At 42.7% G+C, this 21868-nt stretch overlaps 2 protein-coding genes across 4 annotated transcripts in view; one reads left to right on the forward strand and one right to left on the reverse strand.

The window, feature by feature from the left end:
- The window catches only part of ttc28 (tetratricopeptide repeat domain 28), a 222976-nt gene extending 209025 nt beyond the window's left edge, over positions 1-13951 (reverse strand). For both annotated transcript variants that reach the window (XM_053870004.1, XM_053870003.1), the window contains exons 1-2: positions 13579-13951; positions 6577-6876 (exon numbers count right to left, since the gene is read on the reverse strand). In XM_053870004.1, the coding sequence (XP_053725979.1) occupies positions 6577-6876; positions 13579-13602 (324 nt within the window). In that variant the 5' untranslated portion in view covers positions 13603-13951. The remainder of the gene's footprint in view (positions 1-6576; positions 6877-13578) is intronic.
- A 2511-nt stretch (positions 13952-16462) lies between these two features.
- Positions 16463-21868, forward strand: part of dtx1 (deltex 1, E3 ubiquitin ligase) — a 41641-nt gene continuing 36235 nt past the window's right edge. For both annotated transcript variants that reach the window (XM_053870164.1, XM_053870165.1), the window contains exons 1-2: positions 16463-16750; positions 16996-17539. In XM_053870164.1, coding sequence (XP_053726139.1) covers positions 17281-17539 — 259 coding nt within the window. In that variant the 5' untranslated portion in view covers positions 16463-16750; positions 16996-17280. The remainder of the gene's footprint in view (positions 16751-16995; positions 17540-21868) is intronic.

Raw genomic sequence — 21868 nt, forward strand, 5'->3', positions numbered from 1 at the left:
GCTCACTGTATTGGTTGTTCTTCATCGCTCCCCCACTGAGAGTAGATCTGCTTAAAGAAAGTTTGAGTCAGGAAACATTCATATGTAACCACCATCACTGATCCTTGATAGTTTTGTAATGCCTGGAGTTTCGTGGTACTTTGCAGATGTTGAGCGGATGAAGTCCCAAATCTACAATGACTTTCGTTGACTCAAGTTCCAAAGGAGGTTATCACCTGTGTTGGTGCCACTTTTCTTCGTCCTAAACAAAACAATGTTAGCTGTAAAAAAACAAATTGAATGACGCTGATGTCATACTTCTTTAGTGCCAACTACTGCTTTGTGATGATAGTTTGGGATCCATACAAAAATGCCCAAATATTGCCTCTTAAGACATCACGTTTAAGGTTAGGAATCCCTCCACCAGTTCGAGGTCTGACTAGTACTCGCCTGCTTGAATGGCTTTTCTATCAGAACACAACAGATTGGAGGCGTTGGGGTCAAAAACTATGGATATAACACAAGCATCTGCCTCAGGACAAACCTATGAACCCTATCCGCTGAAGTGTGAGTCCAGAGATGATGCCCAGGACGTGAACTCACTTTCTGAGCACACAAATTGAATTCAATCTCTTGAGGCAGATAAGGACCGTTTTACATGGGTTGTTAGCACAACTAACAGCTGCTATCAAAAACAAAGCGCACATTTGAGGTTCATAAGACCCGAGTATAACAATGTGCAATAGCCATACTCCATTAGGATGCAGTCCATCTCGACACCAGTCACATTTAATTACGGTCAGATGATTAAACTGCTTTAGAAAATGAAACCTGATTAATTGTGGGCGCGAAAGCATTCGGATGTAAACTAAACAGTGCCACAAACGATGTCGGCTGGAGTGGTTTATAGAAACATGCAAACACTCATTTCCTACATTAATCACACATTGCGACTTGAGCGAGCGCTTTCTTACAGTTCCCCTCTGACGGCGGCTCAATGGCTTGAAACGTGAGCAGACACACACAAGCACCAGGCCCCCGTCTATGAAATGACACCCTATTTTGTTCTCATTTAAGCTTTTTATATTCACCAAAAGGGCGAGGTACAAAGGGCCCGGAGCTGTCTCGGGTCATTAAGCCGCACATTTTCCTTCTGAATGTGTTTGTTGGCACTCGCTGCAGGGGAAGCTGACAGATTAGACAAGGGGGGTTCCTTCACCAGCCGCCTGTGGGCTTCAGGAGGGGTGGGCTGCTCACTGGGGCTTATGGGCAGCAGAAGCAGGCCTGTCACCGTTTGACGGGCCAATCCTGAAGTACGCTTGTGATGGTGGTGCGGAGGAGTGATTGATGATATTATGTTCTTACAATGGAGCTGAATGCCGGCACACTTCTGAGATTTAATCCCTGTTCTGTCATCGAACATCCACGTGTGGCAGATGGCCTGTATGACACCGGGCACGGCGGCACTTCTCTTTCCCCGAGGCCCCCCGTCAGTGGCAGGACCATCATCACTAATCAGTTCTGTGCAGCAATGCATAACACCTTGGTGTATGATCCTCACTCATTTGTTCGCTGAATCCATCACGGGCCACAGAACGGCGAACAGAGAAATTCTGGAGAAATGCACTAACCAAGGTCAGAAGAAAACGTGGCAGGCAGTTGGGTTAAACTCAGAGCACCACAGTCACATCAGAACACAGATTTCCAAGAAACCATTCACTTCCACCCACAACTCTTTTTTTCTATCGCTCTCCATTTATTTTCTCTCTATATATATTGATACCATTGATAGCAATGAGCTCAATCTGACAGCAGGTGGCAGTAGCACTGAAGAACATGCTTGCACTGCTGCAACACAGAGTTACTGGAGCACATGATGCGACGCTCTCCACCAAAAAGAGCGGCAAATCCTTTCATGAATGAATGAACTGTGATTCCAAACAACCCCCCAAGAACTTGTACCGCAAGTCTCATAATGCACCACTATGTTGCGTGACGTTAAAGTTCCATTCCCTGATTAATCACACTCATTTGTAGTGTGTACGACACCCTGACTAATGGAAACAACAGACTATCTAATGCACATTCTCAAAGCAAGATGTGGTATTCTATGACCTTGTTTATGGTCAGGGAATCATCTTGCTTCAATGCTTCACGACCAGAGTGTTATGCGGCTATTTTATATCACAGCACAAAGTATTGAATGTTGAGTTTCTGGAGTGAAGTGTGCTCTTGTAAGATGTTGTCATCACACATCAAAGCAGGAGGTCAAATTGGATTTCTAGTAGGTTTGTAACATAAGGTAGAGAATACAATCCTCTGCAGGTCAAATGCTTGCTGGCATGGCTTTCACTTTATCTTATCTCAATAAACAAAGCCCTACATTCTGGTTTCCAATCTTCGACATTTCTTTCAGTCCACACAAAAAATAGCCTTTGAGTCACCTAATAATTTTATGAGTTTGTAAAATAGTGATGATCCTAAATGTTAGTTACAACACAACTATATTTGGTATTTTATTGTATATTGCATTGTAATTAATACCAATACCTAATTTGCACCACCCTTCTCTGGACTCTTTTTGGGATGTACCGACCATTGCATAGTGTGAGTGGCCCCAATATGTCCCAGCTGCTGGGCTTATAGCTGGACTGTGGACGGCCCTTACATGGACCGATCATATAGGTGAGAATCTTGTGCAGGCACAACACTGAAAACTACTTTCTCTGAACCGACCTTCAGCTGGTGAGGGGAAAAAAACAGAAGGCAAATTCAGTCTAAAAGGTTCTCATGCTGATATTTGGACAGCATTGATTTATGATATATGCTGAGAACGACTATGAAGCCTGGGCTAAACATGGCCGTCCTCTTTGGCAGCACTGCCCCCTTGTGGTGATGAAAAGAAACGCATCCCACCAGAGGACCAGCAGGGATCTGATGCGGCTGTCAGCACGTCAGACACCGTAATCTCTTTACCTAGTGATACAAAAGTAACATCCTCACTGAGTCGGTAACTCCCAGCAAGAGACAGCCAGAGCCGTTAGGCTCCTAAATCCAAGTCGGAGCACAGCTACACAGGCTCGATTAAGGCCACCATCCCCCACCCGACCACAAAGCCTTCATTGTGCTTACACAGCATATAAAGTGGAGAAAAGGGGAATGATTTTAGCAGCAATTTTCAATTATCCTTCAGCCTCGCTGGCCTGAACGGAATATTGAAATCTCTCCGAAATTAATGTCTTGCGCGGCTCAGAGTATCCGGAGACGATAAAGGATTGACAACTTTATATTGAAGCAGTGAAGACCTGTTGACACCAGGTGCTCGGTGGACACATGGACACCTTTGACTGTCTGTGCCTGTGACTTATCAGTAGATAAAACCACACTATAATCATTTAAACATATTTATATTTCAAAACATAGATCGCCTCTTGTCTGTATTTTTAAGCACATATTCTATGTAATACAACATTGATTTTTTAAATAATATATTTCTTTAATGTTGCATATGTTTGTTGTTACTATAACACTTGACATTTAGAGTAATCCTGACTTAATTTTGATTTATTTTATTACCATGTTGTTTCACACCAATCTTTGCTTTGTCAAATTTGAAATATACATTCTGACCATCATGCTTTCAACTAATTTCAATCCATAACCTATGATCTTCTCACCACTGAAAGCATTTATGGTTGACTATTCACAGGATAGGTAAACCACATTACACCTGCAGGGCCTTTTGACATCACAGGAATCACAAACAAACACTCATTGGTTCTCTCCACCTGCCTAATAATTTCCCCAAATAAATCCACATAATCGTCAATTTTCCCTGACAGACAAAAGTAACTCTGCAAGTGAAATCCCCCGATCAATGCGCAGCCATCACTGGGAGGAATCTCTCTCCAACAGCGGGCTGAGTAATGTGAAATCCATCGGGGCTTTATCTGCGAAGCCTGGACAAGATCAAAGACAAGACCTCAGAAAACTTGGTATTGATCAGCAGCTACAGTGGAGAGGGCGTGCAGGGAATTGACAAACTTGTGGCCTCACAGAGTGCACACAATGCAAGGAAACAAAATGCATCTTTTACACGTTTGTCGCATTAAAATGATATGTGTGAGGGCTAAACATGAATACGCCCGAGAGGCTGGCGCTGGGTGACTCGCAATCGCACCAAGTTTTAAAGTCTCCTTCCGTGCTCTTCCTGTGATTGTGTGCGTTTCCTCTGACCAAAGTCTGCTGCATTAGTTAGAGACTTGAAAATGAGCTAAAAACATCAGAGTCAGTCCAAAAACAAGTCTTTTTTTTAAGGTTGTTTGGACCCTTGTTGACATGCAAACACATAAATAAAGACTTCAACTACAGGCTAACCCAGAATTAAAACAAAAAGTAGCAAGCAAATTCTGGCTCTGACCTGACAAACACATTACAACAAAGGGCTCATTTAGCTAAATAAACCCACATAGTCTCCTCCAGGATTAGACCATTCAGAGACAGATGAAGTCATGAGCTCAATCATCATAGGGTGAGTGCCGTGGTGGTGAGTGAAGTCATCTAAGAACTGCACAGATTCTCATTTAAACAGGATCAATAACAATAAAAAAGATGGGAGTAGGTTCATCTAAGAGCATTTATCTCAGAATTGCAACCTGAGTTTTGAGGAATCAGGTGAAGAGAGGGTTGATTTTGGACTGTGCTAGTCATGCGTCATGGTATAAACAGTGTTAGTGATCTGGCTGAGTACTGATGTAGTTCTCTGTTCCTGTTAGGCTTATATTTGCTCTCATAATATGGCGTACAGCAACCATTTATTAAACATCTGCCACAGGAGCGAGGGAGCGATGGCTCTTAGGACTGTACTGCCACTCACATCCATGTAAGTTGCTGGATGGAAGAGGAAACCGAAACAGAACAGAAAATACACTCAGAGAGCGCAAACCTCCACCAAATCTCTCATCCAAAGGCTTATTGAGATGTCTTTAAAATAAAAAAAATCAATGTTTGATATTCTTAGAGCAATGATCTCAAACAGACGGTAGGTGGCAGTAGTGCTACAAAGTACCGACATGACAGCCACGAAGAAGAAGCTACCGCTCAGATGAATGCAAAAAAAACCTTCAAAATATTGGTAAACACCATAGTCACTGGGGAATTGATTTATCACAGTGATTTGATCATAGGTTGTATTCTACAGACACAAAATTTATTTATCATTTATCGGCAGTAGAAAATCAAATCACTTCTAAGTTAGTGTGTTTCCAACCAACATTGTAAGTTACATTACTCGGTTAGTTGGAGTTATTCTGTTAACAAAATCACAACCAGCATGCGACTAGATAAGTGCCAGCAATATAATATGTAATTATTTTTAAAAACGGAACAGGAACGGCTTAAGGTCAGACGTGCTATTAAACCTTTTATGCTAAACTACTTGTACTACTACTGCCACTTATCTTAAGAAGTGATGGAGTCACCACAATTATTCATGTTGCGCCACTTACAGCATTGACATTTTCATTGAACCAAAATGAGCAGGAATTGGATCAAAGACAACAAACAAAGTACCTGATTGTGGCACAATTTGTGATTTTGATATACAGTATGAAGAAAATATGAAGTATGGACGCAAGGAGATTATACTCTGCTCCTCAGAAGTAAATTATGGGCAGCATTAAATGTCTAGTTATAAAGCCAAAACATGACGATGAATTTAAATGAATGAAAGCAGTGTGTTTCTACAGGGAGAGAACAGACTGTATGAGGAAAACCAAAGGTAGAGGAGCAGCAAAGCAGCATGTTTCTACAGAAAGAGACCAGAATGTATGAGGGAAACCAAAGGTAGAGGAGCAGCAAAGCAGCGTGTTTCTACAGAAAGAGACCAGACTGTATGAGGAAAACCAAAGGTAGAGGAGCAGCAAAGCAGCGTGTTTCTACAGAAAGAGACCAGAATGTATGAGGAAAACCAAAGGTAGAGGAGCAGCAAAGCAGCGTGTTTCTACAGAAAGAGACCAGAATGTATGAGGGAAACCAAAGGTAGAGGAGCAGCAAAGCAGTGTGTTTCTACAGAGAGAGACCAGAATGTATGAGGAAAACCAAAGGTAGAGGAGCAGCAAAGCAGCGTGTTTCTACAGAAAGAGACCAGACTGTATGAGGAAAACCAAAGGTAGAGGAGCAGCAAAGCAGTGTTTCTACAGAAAGAGACCAGAATGTATGAGGGAAACCAAAGGTAGAGGAGCAGCAAAGCAGCGTGTTTCTACAGAAAGAGACCAGAATGTATGAGGGAAACCAAAGGTAGAGGAGCAGCAAAGCAGCGTGTTTCTACAGAAAGAGACCAGAATGTGGGAGTGAGTAGCTGATAATCATGTGATGAATGTGAGAGGGTTTACTCAGCAAAGTGTAAACAGATTATAAATAATCTGCATATGTAACAACATAAATGGAGTTTCATCAAAACATGGTCATTAGTAGGGTTTTCACCGCTCATGTAATAGCAGTCTGCGGCAAACACTGGTTAATTTAACACAACGCAGCTCACTGCCATCATCATGTTCGTGCAGCGTCGCTACATCAGATGAGGAGGGTGAGTCTTACCTTCGGCCATTTGGGATTGAGCTCGCAAGCTCTTTCTGCATCGACCAGAGCCGCCTGGTGCTGGCCCAGTTTGAGCAGAGCGGCCGAGCGGTTGCTGTAGAGGATGCAGTTCTGCGGGTCGGCCTGCAGGGCTTCGCCGTACAACTGCACCGCAGCCTGGAAGTCGCCGCGCTGACACGCCTCATTGCTCTGCTGCACCTTCTCCATGAACTCTGCTTTGCTGAGACCGCAGCGTCCACCGCCGTCCCCGGACACACTCCGTAGGGGTCGGCCCACTGTCCGAGCGCCGAAGATTGAGAACTGCGGGGAGACGCCAGCGAGGAGTTACAATCAAGTCCCACAGAACTCAAAGAAAGGAATGCTGTTCATTAAGAACCCACACACACACTAAACTTGGCTCTTAACCGCCCGATGGCATTTGCACATACGAATGTAAAAGCATTCAACTGGAGCTTTAAGTGGAAATTCTTTCAAGTGAATAGCCAAAAGTCATCTGGACCAAGCGCTGTGCGCCAAAAATGTAAAAATGACGGCGGCACAGCAAAGAGAAGAAATATTTCATTTCAGACTTTTGACTGATTTACACCCCTTCATAGAGCAGCTCTCGCTACATGAAAGTCTGATCGGTTTTTGCTTGAAATTTGTCAGCCAAGCCAGTTCTGCATTTTCTCTAACTGGCAGAGCACGGCCTGCAAATGCTTACAGAACATCCCAATCTTCAGACGGAGCTTTAAACCTTTCTCCAAATGGATTTTTAAAATTCATGCTGTCCAGCTGAGTTGGTAGTAAGAGCGGGGGTCGGAGAGGGGAGGGTGCTTTCTGTCAGCATTATCAGACAGAGAGCAGATAAGAAACACGCTCAACGGAGCCGCCAATCAAATAAGAACAATTATAATTTCAAATTGCAATAAAATGCAATCACGTTATACATCTAATTGGCACTCATAAAACAAGTCAAAGTCAAATCGTAAGTTAATGTAGGATACACTACTGTTCAAAAGTTTGGGGTCACCGAGACAGTTTTATGTTTTCGATGAGAACATTTTATACATCAAATGAGTTGCAAAATGAATTGAAAATACTGTCAGTATACTAAAAATAATTTATGACTGATTTATTTGAAATAATCATTTTGTCCTTCAAACTTTGCTTTTGTCAAAGAATGCTCCATTTGTAGCAGTTACAGCATTGCAGACCTATCGCATTCTAGCTTTTAGTATGTCACCCCTCGTTTCCAGAAACTCTTCCCACAAGTTGGATTGGGCACTTCTTAGGCATCACACTGTCCAGCTGCTCCCGCAACAGCTCAATGGGGTTGAGATCTGGTGAATGCGCAGGCCACTCCATTTCGGATAGAATGTGTAATTGGCATAAGTACTACAAATACTCAAATGCTAGTACTCATACACTACCCACTTTGGAAAAAAAATACACTGGTATCTGTGCATCCCTAATAACAACACTGGACTGATGGTTGCTGGAAATGGGCCTTTACACACCAAATCAAAAACCAGACATTTGCATTTAAAATAGTCATTTACCACATTAACAGTGTTATACTGGGGATGCTCTGATCAGGATTACCAGAGATAACCTGCCGATTACCGATCAGCCGATCACCACCGGTCACCGATACCGATCACAAAGATTGACAGTGGATTTGTAATCAAAACGATGAGATCTTCTGTCTGCATGATGGGAAAAAATGAACTTCAAGTCATTTGAATTCAGACACGTTTTTACCTCTTCAACAAGGCAAAAAATACGAAACCCTTGCAGAATGCAGCAACCATTCTGTCAAAAGGACGACTGAAAAACGTTTAACTTGATGTGAGACGTCACAGTCTGGTGAATCTCTGACACGATGTACGTGAAATATTTACTCACTTGATGCCTGCAGCGGAACTCTGAGACAGAAAGCACTGCATTGATGAAAGTTTCCAGTCAGGACTTTTTCAAAAGTTTCAGATACAAGTGACCTGTGAATGCTGCACCCGACTCCAAAACGGTGACGGTTCCAGTCATTTCCGAAGGGCTGGTCATCTATCTTGGTGAAATTAATGATTATTTCTTGGGAAATTAGATGAACATTCCAAATGTCATGCTTGGATCGGCAGGTGTTAGCTGCGCTAACAGCCGACTGTTGAGGAACCAGCGACCCCACTTTCATGAGCCCAGAAAACTCTCTGTGCTCTGTCAAGTGCTGGTGTTTTAAATAGCGTCTTTAATATGAAGGCGCTTCCCAGCATTTTCCCGTGCATGTGCTGCAGGATGCAAACTTTGAATGACAGATCAAAAGAACAACCAGCGGGGCTTCATCTGAGCGCCAGTTGTTACACGTGATCGATTGGCAATGACAGGTAGTGACCAGCATTCACCGATCATGCTGAAATCGGCCAGTCAAAATGGTGGATCAATGAGGAGAGTCTCAAAGTGGGAAGGACCGAAGTGGTGTGTAAGTTGGATGCTGTTTTGAAGGTCTGACTGGGTGATCACACTGCTCTTCCTCTAGAAGAGATGAAGAATTCAGCCTGACCTAACCTCAGATGTGACGTATTTAAAAGGCAAAGGAAAAATAAACCTGGAAATATTTATACTGACTATTAAGACCTCAGACACAACAAGATCCAGCTTTATATGTTCGTTCTGAACATATGAGAAGACTGAAGACTTCAAATCTACACTTTTAAGGATCAGGTTTCTTCTGATCAACGTCTAAAGAAACAATATACCGACGGCTGTTATCACAGAGCATCGCGCTTTCAATCATCCTCCGCTACAGGAGAATAAAAAGAGTCTGTCAGAGATCAGGAACTTGGCAGAACATTTGTCTTCTTCTCTGCATGTCTTTGTTTTGATTTGTGAGTTTGAGCTTCAGTGTTTCTGTCTGGCTGTCAGGAGAGCTGCTTTTGTCCTCACATGATCATTTCAGTCTCTCTACTTCTGAACAGCGTCTGAATAACGACGATTACAGATCAATGCACTACACTCGAAACAGCTCCTTTAGATATCAGAATCCAAAAAAGGCCCACGGAGCGAATTATACAGTCGATGCCACTCTGTGACGACAGAAAATTGGAGATGGTACTTATGGTTGCAGACATTTTCATCTCTTCCTCCCCACAGATAAGCCGCATGTTTAAGTTGGCAAGTTGCATCCTTGATGCTTTTTCCTGAAGCAAGCAAAGCCAAGCTCAGGCGGCGGCATTATTGGCAAGTGTCTTATTTATTTAGCAAAAATAGCAATAACCCAGGAACATTGAGTGACACATCTCGACTTCATACTCCCTCAAGATTTGACAACCAGCACCCTTTAGCTCTGGATCGTGGAAAACAACGGAAAGTGAGACAGACAAATAGGGCTGCGTCGATGATTTATATGCGCTGATATGGGCATTTATGACATCATCATGATCAGCCGGTAAAATGACAAATATAAGACGATATTATATTATTTATTTATTCATTTTAATAAGATGCTATTTATAAATGTGATGAATGTTATTACTCCTTAAAATCTTACATCAGGATGTAAAAACGACAAAACAAAGGTGGCATTTCTCCAGAAAATCACACAACTTGTTGTGATGCTGCAGCCCTGCCTGCACAGTAGGACCTGCAGCAGCAGACATTAGAGCCACGATGGCAGCAACACTTATCCATCAAGAAAAATGACATCCGAATTGCAGTTCACAAGATGTGCAGATGCAGCATTAAAACAAGACACTTCAACTCAAATCACAGGCCGAATTTGAGTGCTACCAAGAGGCTAACAAATGAATGTTAACAGAGGCGAAACCAATGCTAATGGAGGTCATTGTTTTGGACAAGCATCCGAGTTCTATTGTTGAAGACCAGAGGTGCCCTATCAGCAGCACACCTGGACTCTTGACACTCATTAGGATCCAGGGTAGGATGCAGGGTACACCATTATATTCACCACAGAGTGGCTGATGTTGTGTTTTGTGAATGGATTTTCATGAAATGTAGTCAGCGTTTGTTGTTGAATGGCCTCCCACCTCTGCTGCTCGTGCGCCCAGTTCCGCTGAGAACTGTCGAAAAGCTATGAAACTTGTCTCAATAAAACAAAACATGCAGTCCTATCGCTGCAATAAATCAACATTCAACTGACTCTGGTGACAAAATGTGTTGTTACTGTTCATTCTGATTGCAATGGTTACAACACGCTGCCTTACACAAGCAGTGCAAGTTCAAATCCGAGCAGAGAACTTTGTTTTTAGCCATGAGTCAACACAACTGAATCATGGAAGTTGTTTTATTGCTTTGCTGTGTTTTCATAAAGTCATGTGAAATGAACTCCTTGGCATCTCAGTGCCTTTCTAGTATGAAAAGTTCTTGATCAGCACTCACAAAAAGCTAATTCAATCCGCACTCCATTCAGAATGCAAACAGGACTGAGCTTTTAAAAGTGAAAGGAGACCAATGAAACCAAGGAAAATGTAACTTAAAGAACACTGGCGACCACTTCGATAACATCTTTATTCAATCAGACTAATATCAGAAGCTAAATGAAGTAGCACTTGAGTTTTACTGCGATGGTTTTAGGAGTTTTACTGAATCATGAAAATGCTCTCTGGCTGCATGTTTTTTGGCCAAACCTCCGCTCTACCTCTTTCTCACCACACCTCCTCCCCAGACTGAATTCTGGGATTGGGCAGGCGGTGTAATTACTTCCAGAGGCCGAGGGAGGAGAAGCAGCAGACAGTTCTGGGTTCAAAGAAATTCAAAGTTACAAATCATGAAGCAGTTTTCATATCATTGCCTTTCAATCCGTTTTGTTTTTGCACGACTCTTCTGTCTCTAAAGTTGTTTTTTCTTTGCGTCCAGCCAGGAAATGATCAGAATGGTCTGTTTCTGAAGTGTAATCTTGACACCAGGTACTGCAGCTTATTTAGAATTCAGTGAGCTTTATACTCCAACTCTAAGGACGAAGACCGAAACTTGTTCGGCCTTTAATGAATGTGTATTCGCTGTTTACAGCCTATGAATCCGGGGGTCTTCCTACTAAACAAAGCAGGGATGGGAGCAGAGAATCACCTTCGGTGGCGTCACTGAGCTGAAGCCACCCAGAGACCCAGACAGCAGCAGCACAGTGAGAATCATGTGACTGCAGAAGCAAGGGTGAGCATCATCAGTCCTCTAGGGTTTTAGCCTGTCTGTACAGTAGTTGCAGCCCTATTCTCCCAGCATCACTTTAATGGGAGTCAACACATCTAGTCACATGAGTAATTCCAGCACATTCTTCTGATCATTCCAACCATAGCAACCAAACTTCAGTCATCAGATGCTGGGCACCTCCTCATCACACCAACTTTTATACATGAGTGTTGCTGGCTCAGTTTGGTCCGCTCAAGAATATTTTCAGTCTAGGCAGCAAATGACTTGTCATTTAAATAAAGGTATAATGGGGTGTTTTGACATGTTACAATAACCATTTTACCGCAATACTTCTGGGTTTATTATTCAACTTTTTTATACTTTAATGAAGGGTACTGAAGCTGCAAATAGTTCTCTTTTTTCTCTCTATATAGGAAGTTTTAGCTTCTTCAGCTTTGCTTCATCCATGATTATATGACACTGGCAGGAAATACACTGCGTGCAAGCTCGCAAGGGAGTGATATAAGCAGCACATCATCCACCACGTTGATCCCCAGGCTCATAACAGACGACATGTTTCTTGACATCACTTCTTTGCAATCATGCGTCAGAAGTGCAGCAACATATTGACATGATATATTGAATATATTAGCTGGACCTGCGCTTCAATATGCAAAGTGCAGTATCAGTCTGCGGCACAAACATCAATCTTGATCTGTGTTAGAAGCTTGGTACAAGAGGATGTGATCAGTGTGTCATCATAACCTGGGAATGAATTGATACATCTGAGAAAAATCATTCAAATAAGTCAATTATCTTCCTCTTGGGTTTATCACAGGGCATGTACAGGATGGACGACTCACACTCATGGACAATGCATCTAGCTTATTCAGGCTTTCAAGACAATAAAATTCGATAAAATTCACATTTACTGGAGGGTACTGTTTACTAAAATGTGGCAAAAGTAAAAATTTAGTGCAATACCAGTCGCCTTTTTCATTTGCAACACAAGAAAGACTGTTTTTGGCTTTGAAGAACTGACATTTTTTGGAAGTTCACACATTAATTGCTGATATTTATGATATCAGTTTAATTGAGTTTGTGGTTATGATATTGACATGCGCTGGAAGTTATTTACTTTTCAGTCAGTACACTTCAAATCCATACAGAATTTAGTTCTCAAACTTCAAACATTTAAAGCTCACTTGTTGATCTGGGTTTGGGCCTGAAGTTTGATGCTGTGCTTTACAGTCATTAATATCTCATTAATCTTGGATAAAACAGCATATGTCGAAATTGAGGGGGAAAGTTCTGATATGGATTCAAATTATATGTGTTTTGACCAAAATAAAATGTAAATATTTACGGAGAATACATTTGTGTAGAACAAAAATATAAGTTTACTCTGAGTGCAATATATGTAGCGTCTTCCAATTCCAGTCGAGGGGCCACATGTGGCCCACAGGACGTGCTTTGGCCCCCTTGACAACCAAGCTTTATAATTTAGTATCATGAATTTCCCAATTTTGTTGTGTTCTTTTTACGAATCAGTTTGAGAATATGCACCAGTAAATGTGTCAACATATTGTTTAGCTTCTGCTGCATAGCCATAGGAATTCTAAAGTGTTGAAAAGGGACAAAGCTGCAATGTTTTGGAAAAGTTTTTGTTTTTATCCATTTGGAAGCATGCTAGCTTATTTCAGAAGAAGGTCGTGGGCTGCTCAAGACTGTGTAATATCCTTATCTTGTCAGCCAGGTCCAGTCTGTGGAGCAGAACGTCAGTGCTCCATCACGCATGGTTTGCTCGAGAACAGAACAAGCTGCCGAAAGCCGCCGTTTCTCGGAGCAGACAGTGCAACTTGAAGCGACAAAAGTCTTTATTACCTTTTCTTTCTGAGCCGCTTCCATCCTGTGAGCCTGCTGTAGCTCGCTCTCTTCCCATCACACTCCGTTATTGGCCGTTTTGTCCTCCTTATGCGTGTTATAAGTTGCTCAAACCACGGCGGGAACGTCCACGAAGGAGCGAGAAAGTCGAGCGGAAAGGTCCAAAGGCAGGTCAGTGTAGGAACTTTTCTCAGGGAAAGTGCGCCATGTTGTCAAATCTTTTCCTTTTTTTCCTGTTTTTTTTTCCTCTCGTTGCCATAGCGGATTTGTGCAGGAGGAAGAGGAGGAGGCAGGCAGCCCATTGGCAGAAGAGCTGAGGCAAACTCAAGCTCACTTACTCGTATTTGTTTGCTTTTATAGTTCGGCAAACAACCTCAGCTACAGTTGCCTCGCCAGTGCCGTGTAGAGCGGTTGCCAGAGCTGTGGGCAGAAGCGGGAAGAGCCACCGTCCCAGCTCAGTATTTTTCTTCTTCTTCTTCTTCTTCTTCTTCTTCTTCTTATTATTATTATTATTATTATTATTATTATTATTATTATTATTATTATTATTATTATTATTATTAATAGAATTGTTGTTGTTGTTGTTGTTGTTAATAGTAGTAGTAGTAGTAATAGTAGTATGAGCTGAAATGTGCCTGAAGTAGGAATAAATAGATTTAGATATAGCATATACAGCTAAGTATTTGAATGACTTGAAAGTAAAGCGTGAAAAGCAGAAGATTCCAATGTCACCATATGTGTAACACAACGTCCTCGTCCGATTCATGCAGTTCATCCGCCTGTGTCAATGTCAGTGTGTGCGCATGTGGTTGGATACTGTCACAGGAAATGACAAAGGGAGGTTGGTTGTAAAGGAGACAGCTGTTTTGCCCTGGAAGCACGAAGATTTTAAATAAATAAATAAAATCATGTGGGGGTCAGTGTCTTCTCTGTTGTGTCTCACTTGACACACATTACTGCTGGTCGTGACATTTGTCTGTGTGTGTACATGTATAAATATTCTTGGACCTATTCCGAACGTGTGTGTGGTTAGGAAAGAAACGTACACTTTAGCAGTACCAAAAGTGAAATTAACCCGTACAACTTTATTTAAAACATGTATGTAATGCACTGGAGACTTTTTTGCACGATGAACTCTGATTTCCTCCACCACCTCCTTGCAGGTAATGTGGTGACTATACTTATTTCTGTTTAGACCGCACAACTTATGAACAGATGTGTTTTTCACTCGGAGTCTTCTGGTCCAATGTAGACATATATTTTGGCTTCTCTTTTTCTGCTTCATCTCTCATTGAATCATCATTCAGCAAAATGAAATGCCGTTTAAATATCCTTAATTATAATGTGATCTGAAATATGGTTTGCTTTGTTTCTTCATAGTAGAAATATAAGACGCGCTTTACAGTTTCTTAAAACCATTTAACATCTAGAAAGTGCGCACTAAATTCTAGGCCAGATGCAACTATGGCACTTGAGCAGTAGATGGCGACGTTGCTACAATGTATTTTCATGATCATTTCGCCATAGGCATGTTGGAAGTCCTGAACTGCTACAGACTCCTGGTGTGGATGAACTGTCATGACAGTCATGTCTTTTCAACATTGCATAACGGTGGAGAGCCGAATGAGTGGCAGGCAGGCATCTCTGCCACCAGTTATATTTATTAAGATTTATTCTAACGCTCTCGAATAGGGAGCTGACTTTGTTGTCGGCCTTTAGAAGCAAAGAAAGATTCTTTCTGGGTGAAACTGCGGCGTGCATTGGAAGAAGCCTGACTTGTTTGTGTCGGATGAATATGACTAAGGGTATTGATTCGACATTTCTTTAAAAAATAGATTATTTAATCTCTTTTTTTGTGCCACACTGGCCAACTGAACTGAAAAGGTTCTTACTCAAGATGATTGTGAGCAAGGCCCTGAGCTGCAGACAATAACATAAAAGGAAACAACAGAAAAAAATGGACTCCATTCTCTTACAGTTGTTCATAAAGTCATGATTCTGTAACCTACTTTGAAAAGCAGTATTTAAGAGACATTTGAGATGCATGTCAATTTCCATCAACCTACTGCTTGTGAAAGGTCCCAGATCTATTGTTATTGTCTCATCTCTCTGTTGGATATTTCAAACATGCAATACTAATAGTCTAGTCTTGGTGCACTTATACTAGTGTTACATTTGATTTTGATCATGTTATAGATACATATTTAAAGCTCCCGAGGGGCACATAAAAAGACTTGGTGACTTGGACTGAATTTGCCCTCCAGACCTTGAGTTTGACCATTATTTAATTTACCTTAAACATGACCAACTATAAGACTGATCAAATGATCAGAGTGAGATACATCTACTGAAACATCCCATCCCAGCTACATAGGATGAGAGTCTTGCAATGGGTCAACAACGGTCTAGCACAAGGCTCATACACCAGAAGAACCACTCACACACCGTCAATTTAGTGTCATCATTTAACTCCACAATATGTTGTTGGAATGAGGGAGATCACAGTAGTACAGTATGAGGAGAACATACCAGTGGTGTTGGGGAAATTACTCGCATGTAAAACAGCATGTAATTCTACCTGGCAATAGATTGAATAAAATACACTTCTGCCACTGGAAAATTCAGTTTGTAAAATTGCACCCGTGAAAAGTAGCTTGAGCAATCGACTGAACTTAAATAAATATTGACTAAACAAACTACATTTACCGTAAAAAAATTATCAGTACGTCGCATTTATAATAAATAAGAGAAACAGGAATTAATGTACACCAACTGTTCTGTAGAGGCTCGTTCGACAGGTTTTGACAACAGGAGGTTTATTTTGAAATCTGACACCGGAAGTAGTGAACCCACATTGACGCTCGCTTCACGAGCTGGTGTGATTTCTTACAGTGAATAACGGCACAGGTGCGTCTGGATGTCCGTGCGCAATCTGATGTCGATTCCGAGTCCCACTGCGTGCGAGTTCAAGTGAGCGACGCTTTTGCACGAAGGGCTGGCTCGCGGCCAGCCAACGGAAGCGGGGCACGGACGGACTCGCTGATGTCTGGAGCTGATGGAAGCGAACGACGACGTGGTTTTCTGCAACGACACCGGACGATCGGAGCTGGTGCGTGGACGTGGACGGCAGGTTCTGTGATGGGGAGCAGCGTGGATGCGTAGCCGCGAACAGGTTGGTGATCATGCGTCTTTCTTTTTTAGATTTAAACAGTGGCACATTACCTGCCAGATGTGAGCTGCCTACAGGTCTGTATCAGCACCGTCATTCGAACACATGACGTGGATGAAACAGCTCAACGATCTGTATTCACTGATCGATCCACCGAGCAGAATGCACAACACAAACACTGTCAGTTTACAGTTGTCGTGCACGGAGCCCTTCAGGTGAAACACTTGTGTGTCACTTCTGTGTTGCAGAGATTGTTTACCCACTGCTGCCCCGAAACCGCTCACCAGCATCTGCTCAAGACATCAGAGGCACGTTTTTATTTATTTATTATTTTTGAATGATCAAAGCAGCCAGGAAGCACGGATGGACGACGATGCCTGCAAAGCTGCTCCCTGGAGATAATTGAGGATAAACAAAACCACTTGCTGATCGAAGCTCTTCTTGTTGGGCGCTGATGAAAATGTGGCACTGTTGACTGACGGGGTCACAGTGTCAGGGAAGACACCGGCCGGCAGCTGAACTGTGGAGGCCCGATGGCTCGTCCTGGATCAGGGATGCTGGTGCCTGTCAACGGTCTGGGCTACCCGCCTCAGAACCTGGCCCGGGTGGTGGTCTGGGAATGGCTGAACGAGCACGGGCGATGGAGACCCTACAGCGCCGCCGTTTGCCACCATATTGAGAATGTCCTGAAAGGGGACGCGAGAGGAACTGTCGTCCTGGGACAGGTGGACGCTCAGCTTGCTCCGTACGTCATCGACCTGCAGTCCATGCATCAGTTCCGACAGGACACAGGTGAGAGACTTGTGGCACAGCCTCTTCTTCCCGCACGCGTCCTCTTAAAGCAGAACCCGCTCGCCTTCTTATCTCACTGGGACCGATTAAAACGGCCTCTGTGTAATTGACTCACAGACGTTATGTAACCACCAGGGGAGAGAACGCTGGAGTCCTCTATGTCCCTGCCGCTCCGGGACGGTCCATGTTAATCAGCCACAAGTCGGTTTGGATAATAAAGGTCAACGCAGCAGCATACAAACAACCTTGATGGGGAAAAAGTGCTGAATTATTTATTCACTCGGGATAATGCCATGACCTTGGCAAAGGTCACAGAGACGCGTTCAGCTGGCAAACCAGCGCAGCAGAACACAGTGATGCTCCTCACTCTTCACTGCTTGTTTCATTCACTTGTGTGAAGAGTCAGCGTAATTGTTTAGAGTGCTTTAGAGACAAACATTACCTTTTAAGTACGCCACGTCTGAAGTATGTGACTGAGCTATAAAGGCTGAGCAGGCTGTTCCTGTGGCCTCAAGACAAACAGATTTTATGTACGTTTAAATCCCCAGTCGCCATCGAGGATTACACAAATGGAGCACGACTGTAAGTGACTGTAAGTTTCTATAGAACGAGAGCTGAAGGCAGTTCTTTTTAACTGTGACACACCAAGTTGGGCCTCTCAAAGTCACGTTTTTATAGACAAGATTCAAGAGCGAAGGGCATGAGGATGAGCAAGCGTGGGACGATATCAAGGGAGACTGCAGGCAGGCAGACAAGACAAAGAGTCAGACCATTGTCATGTTTCAACCTGGGCAGCCGTGAGCTGGAAAGCACCCGAGGATAAAACTAAATAATATGAATAGATGACAAAGAAATGGAACTAAATGACTATATCTATTTGTATTTTCAAATGTAGAAGCTGCACAAAACTGTGTGGTGACGACTTTAATCATGCGACAGAGAAATACTTTTATATCGATCAACCAGATCTAAAGTTTCTTTGTGTGTACTGGCCAAATTTGGATCACAGCTTCTGTCCAGTTCTGTCACTGGGTGTGTTTGAACTTCCCCCAGTTGAAGTGTTTCAAGTGAAAGATGCAGCGATGCTCTCTGAATCCTTCCATATTTAGAATTCTGCCACACTGCATACACGAATAAACCGCTGGAGGAAGTCAACTAGAAATCAGGTGGGAAAAATGTTATGAATTATGAAAAGTTTGCAATGACCTGAGAGAAGTCCAGCTTCTAAATGTTCTCCAGCACAAGGAATATTCTTCTTCTTAAAAATAAAATAGAGGAAAGTGCTTGAAGAAACTGGAGGAAATTTGAGTTACTAAAAACAGTTTGTACTTGAGCCAACAGCAAGTGCCAAAGTAAAATCCCTAGATGTCCAATCAGTATGTTTCGTCCCTGCAGATGTGAAAAAGGAAAAATAGAAACAAACAGCAGTGGACACTATATTTAGTTTTGTCAGCGGAATCATTTTAAAACGATTTTTTTTTTTATAGTAATGACAACTACAATCAATCGGGAGTGAGCCAGAATATTCTCTCAGGCTCATTCAGTTCTCTGAAACTGAGATGTGGGGAAGAGGGAGATTCAAGGGCACAGCATTAAAGCAACCTTCAGCTGCTGAAGACCTCCTGGAATATGATCTTCTCCTGGCACGATAGAGGTATTGAAAGCCAATAGACGGTGGGCAATGTCCATGCCAGTGTTGGGTGGAAGCTTCATCTGTACCATCACCAGGAGATGAAGGCTATTATGGTTCACTCTCTTCAAATGATCCAAAGTTTGGGCCATGAAGCTGCTCCTCCTCATATCTTTGACACAGGAACTTCTTCTTGAACTGAAGAGGGTCAGATGGCAGGGCAGCATAAAACAGTGCAGCCTGTTTTCCTTCCATCTGATACTGATTAATGTCGAGAGAGGACATCCGTCTGTAACTGGCTCCCTCCCAGTGGTGGTGTTGTCTCCCTTGATAAACCAGAGCACAAAAACACCAGAGCCACTGTTTGTCAGCCATTACCACTGCACCGTGGCAATGACGTCTATCTCCCCTCACTGCGCTGCCCTCCGCGGCCGGGATAAACCTGTCGCAGCGGGACCTGACAGACGCGGGCATCTCTGCCTCGACTGGTTCCCAAACATGGACACACCTCTGTCAATCGGTAGACATCCCTCTCAGCACAAGAAAGCAGACTCGCTCCACACTGTACTGCATCTGTTTGAGATGGTATTTAGCTATATTTGTATCACAGCATCAGCCACAGCCACTTACCCCGCTGGAGGCTTACAGAGTGTCCCTGTGGGGAAACCCCATTTAGTTGCAAAGCCCGTAATCTCCGAGTTCTCTGAGGCTGTTTTTTGGCAGGGCAGCAAAGAGCGTTGTGGGAACTTGGTGTCCCCAAATTGTGTGTATGTGTGTGTGTGTATTGGGGTGCAATTTAAAGCAGCAGCAGCAGCAGCTGTGGTGTTGCTCCTTGCCTGCTCTCTGTGGTCAGGGAGGAGCTGCTGTGGGTTTAAACCAACGTTCAGCTAATGACACGGTGGCTGCGGTTTATCGCCGTGAATATTTCTAATGGAAGCACCGTCACATCACCGCAGATGCGTCAGGTCGGTACCTTCTAATCAACAGTTTGGTGGAGAGCTGGCGCTGAGTGGTATTTAAATATAACAACACAATGACCATGAAAAGTTTGAAGCAAAAGTCTGCACCAGTACACTGCGACTACCGTGCAACGCTCGGGACTGGGAAAATGCAGAGTTGGATTTTTGGCAGGGAAAAATACAAATCTTGCTTGTGAATGATGTAGATGTCTGAGCCAGTAGCGCAACATGACTGAAACTCAATCTACATCTTAAAAAATGTATTTTAAAAATGTGTTTTGAAAGGGTCAGGTCAAGGTTTATTTTCTCCATTTTTCATGTCTTAGCAACTGTTAAAAAACATCATCATTTTAAAGGGGGAAATCAGATAATGCAGTACAATATTATGTGCATGAAAACAAGTTTATTCTTATAATGTCAATTCAGTCGTATTTTCAAATAAAGTTTGCACAGAGGAATGAATTGCTCAATAAAGTAACTCCAGTGTACAAAAACAAAGAAGGTTATTATTCAACATGTCGCAAATGCAGCTGCATTTCCAAATATCTATAGATATATTCAGTATTGATGTAGCCGGCTTAAAATATCAAGACAATACCACTCTGTCAAGTATTAAGATATTTTAGCAAAAATATCCTTACAATACTTATTGCACAATCAAGTATCGCAATACTTGGGCGTATGGATATGTTGACTTTAGTGCAACCAGTGGTGAATCTCTTGGATCTTGTGTAGGTTTGGTGACCAGGAGAGTGGTGATGTGTTTGGATGCTTTGTTTGGCGACTCAAATGATCAGATGCAAATGTTAAAGATGAAGCATTTGGTTTGTCTGAGCCAAAAGAATGAACAATAACGTACTTGCCGAAACAACCGCAGCAGAAGTACTCACCTCACTGGTCGCATTAGAGTTTAGTATGTAGTGATGAAGACAAACAAATAAATTCCTCAAATTCATCACTAGAAATCAAATATGCTTTGGCACGGAGGTTAGTGCCGGTGTGAAGGATGACCTTGCTGCAATATGCTTATGAAGACTTATACTTTTTATTAATTATTATACAGATACCTACCAATGTAAAGTCATCAATGAACATCTGTTCTGTGGAAATAAGTGGGGGTTCCCGCAGGAAATAACTCATGATGGAGGGAAATCCCACACTGGAAGGTTTGGTTCAGACCCAGGGTTGTCTTATGCCGGATTCAAACCTGTGAGCACAAGGCACAAGTTACCAGGTCATGCACAAAAAATAACACGCCAAGATCATGTTAAATATGAATACTGGGTGGATGTCTGAGCATGGAGGCACGTGCGCAGAACGTTGGTGTGGTTAGGGCCGTGGCTGGCGTCCCGCCAAGTGGGATCGATTTGTTCTTCTCCCCAGAGTGGCGTTTGAACCTCTGAACACTGCTGTGGACTGATCCCCTTTCACTACACCCACTCCAGCAGCCAAAACATACCAGCTTATCTGCCATTTCCATCGTATATCAAGTCTCCTGTGCTACGGAGAAGCATTGACTCCACCGTGTTTACTCTTCTGCGAAGAACTAGGGTCGGAAATATAGACAGAGCAGGTGCCTCGGTCTCACATTGGACAAATCTTCATATTTCCATTTAGTCTTGTGCTTAAAGATAAATCCATAAGAATATGCTCAACAGAGTAATTTCGTTTTTCGGTTTCATGATGTGTTATTATTATTACATTTTAATATGTTTGAGACGTTGCTTTTCCTAAAAATAG

The sequence above is a fragment of the Synchiropus splendidus genome, chromosome 7 (assembly GCF_027744825.2).
Source record: "Synchiropus splendidus isolate RoL2022-P1 chromosome 7, RoL_Sspl_1.0, whole genome shotgun sequence".
In the NCBI taxonomy this organism is placed as follows: Eukaryota; Metazoa; Chordata; class Actinopteri; order Syngnathiformes; family Callionymidae; genus Synchiropus; species Synchiropus splendidus.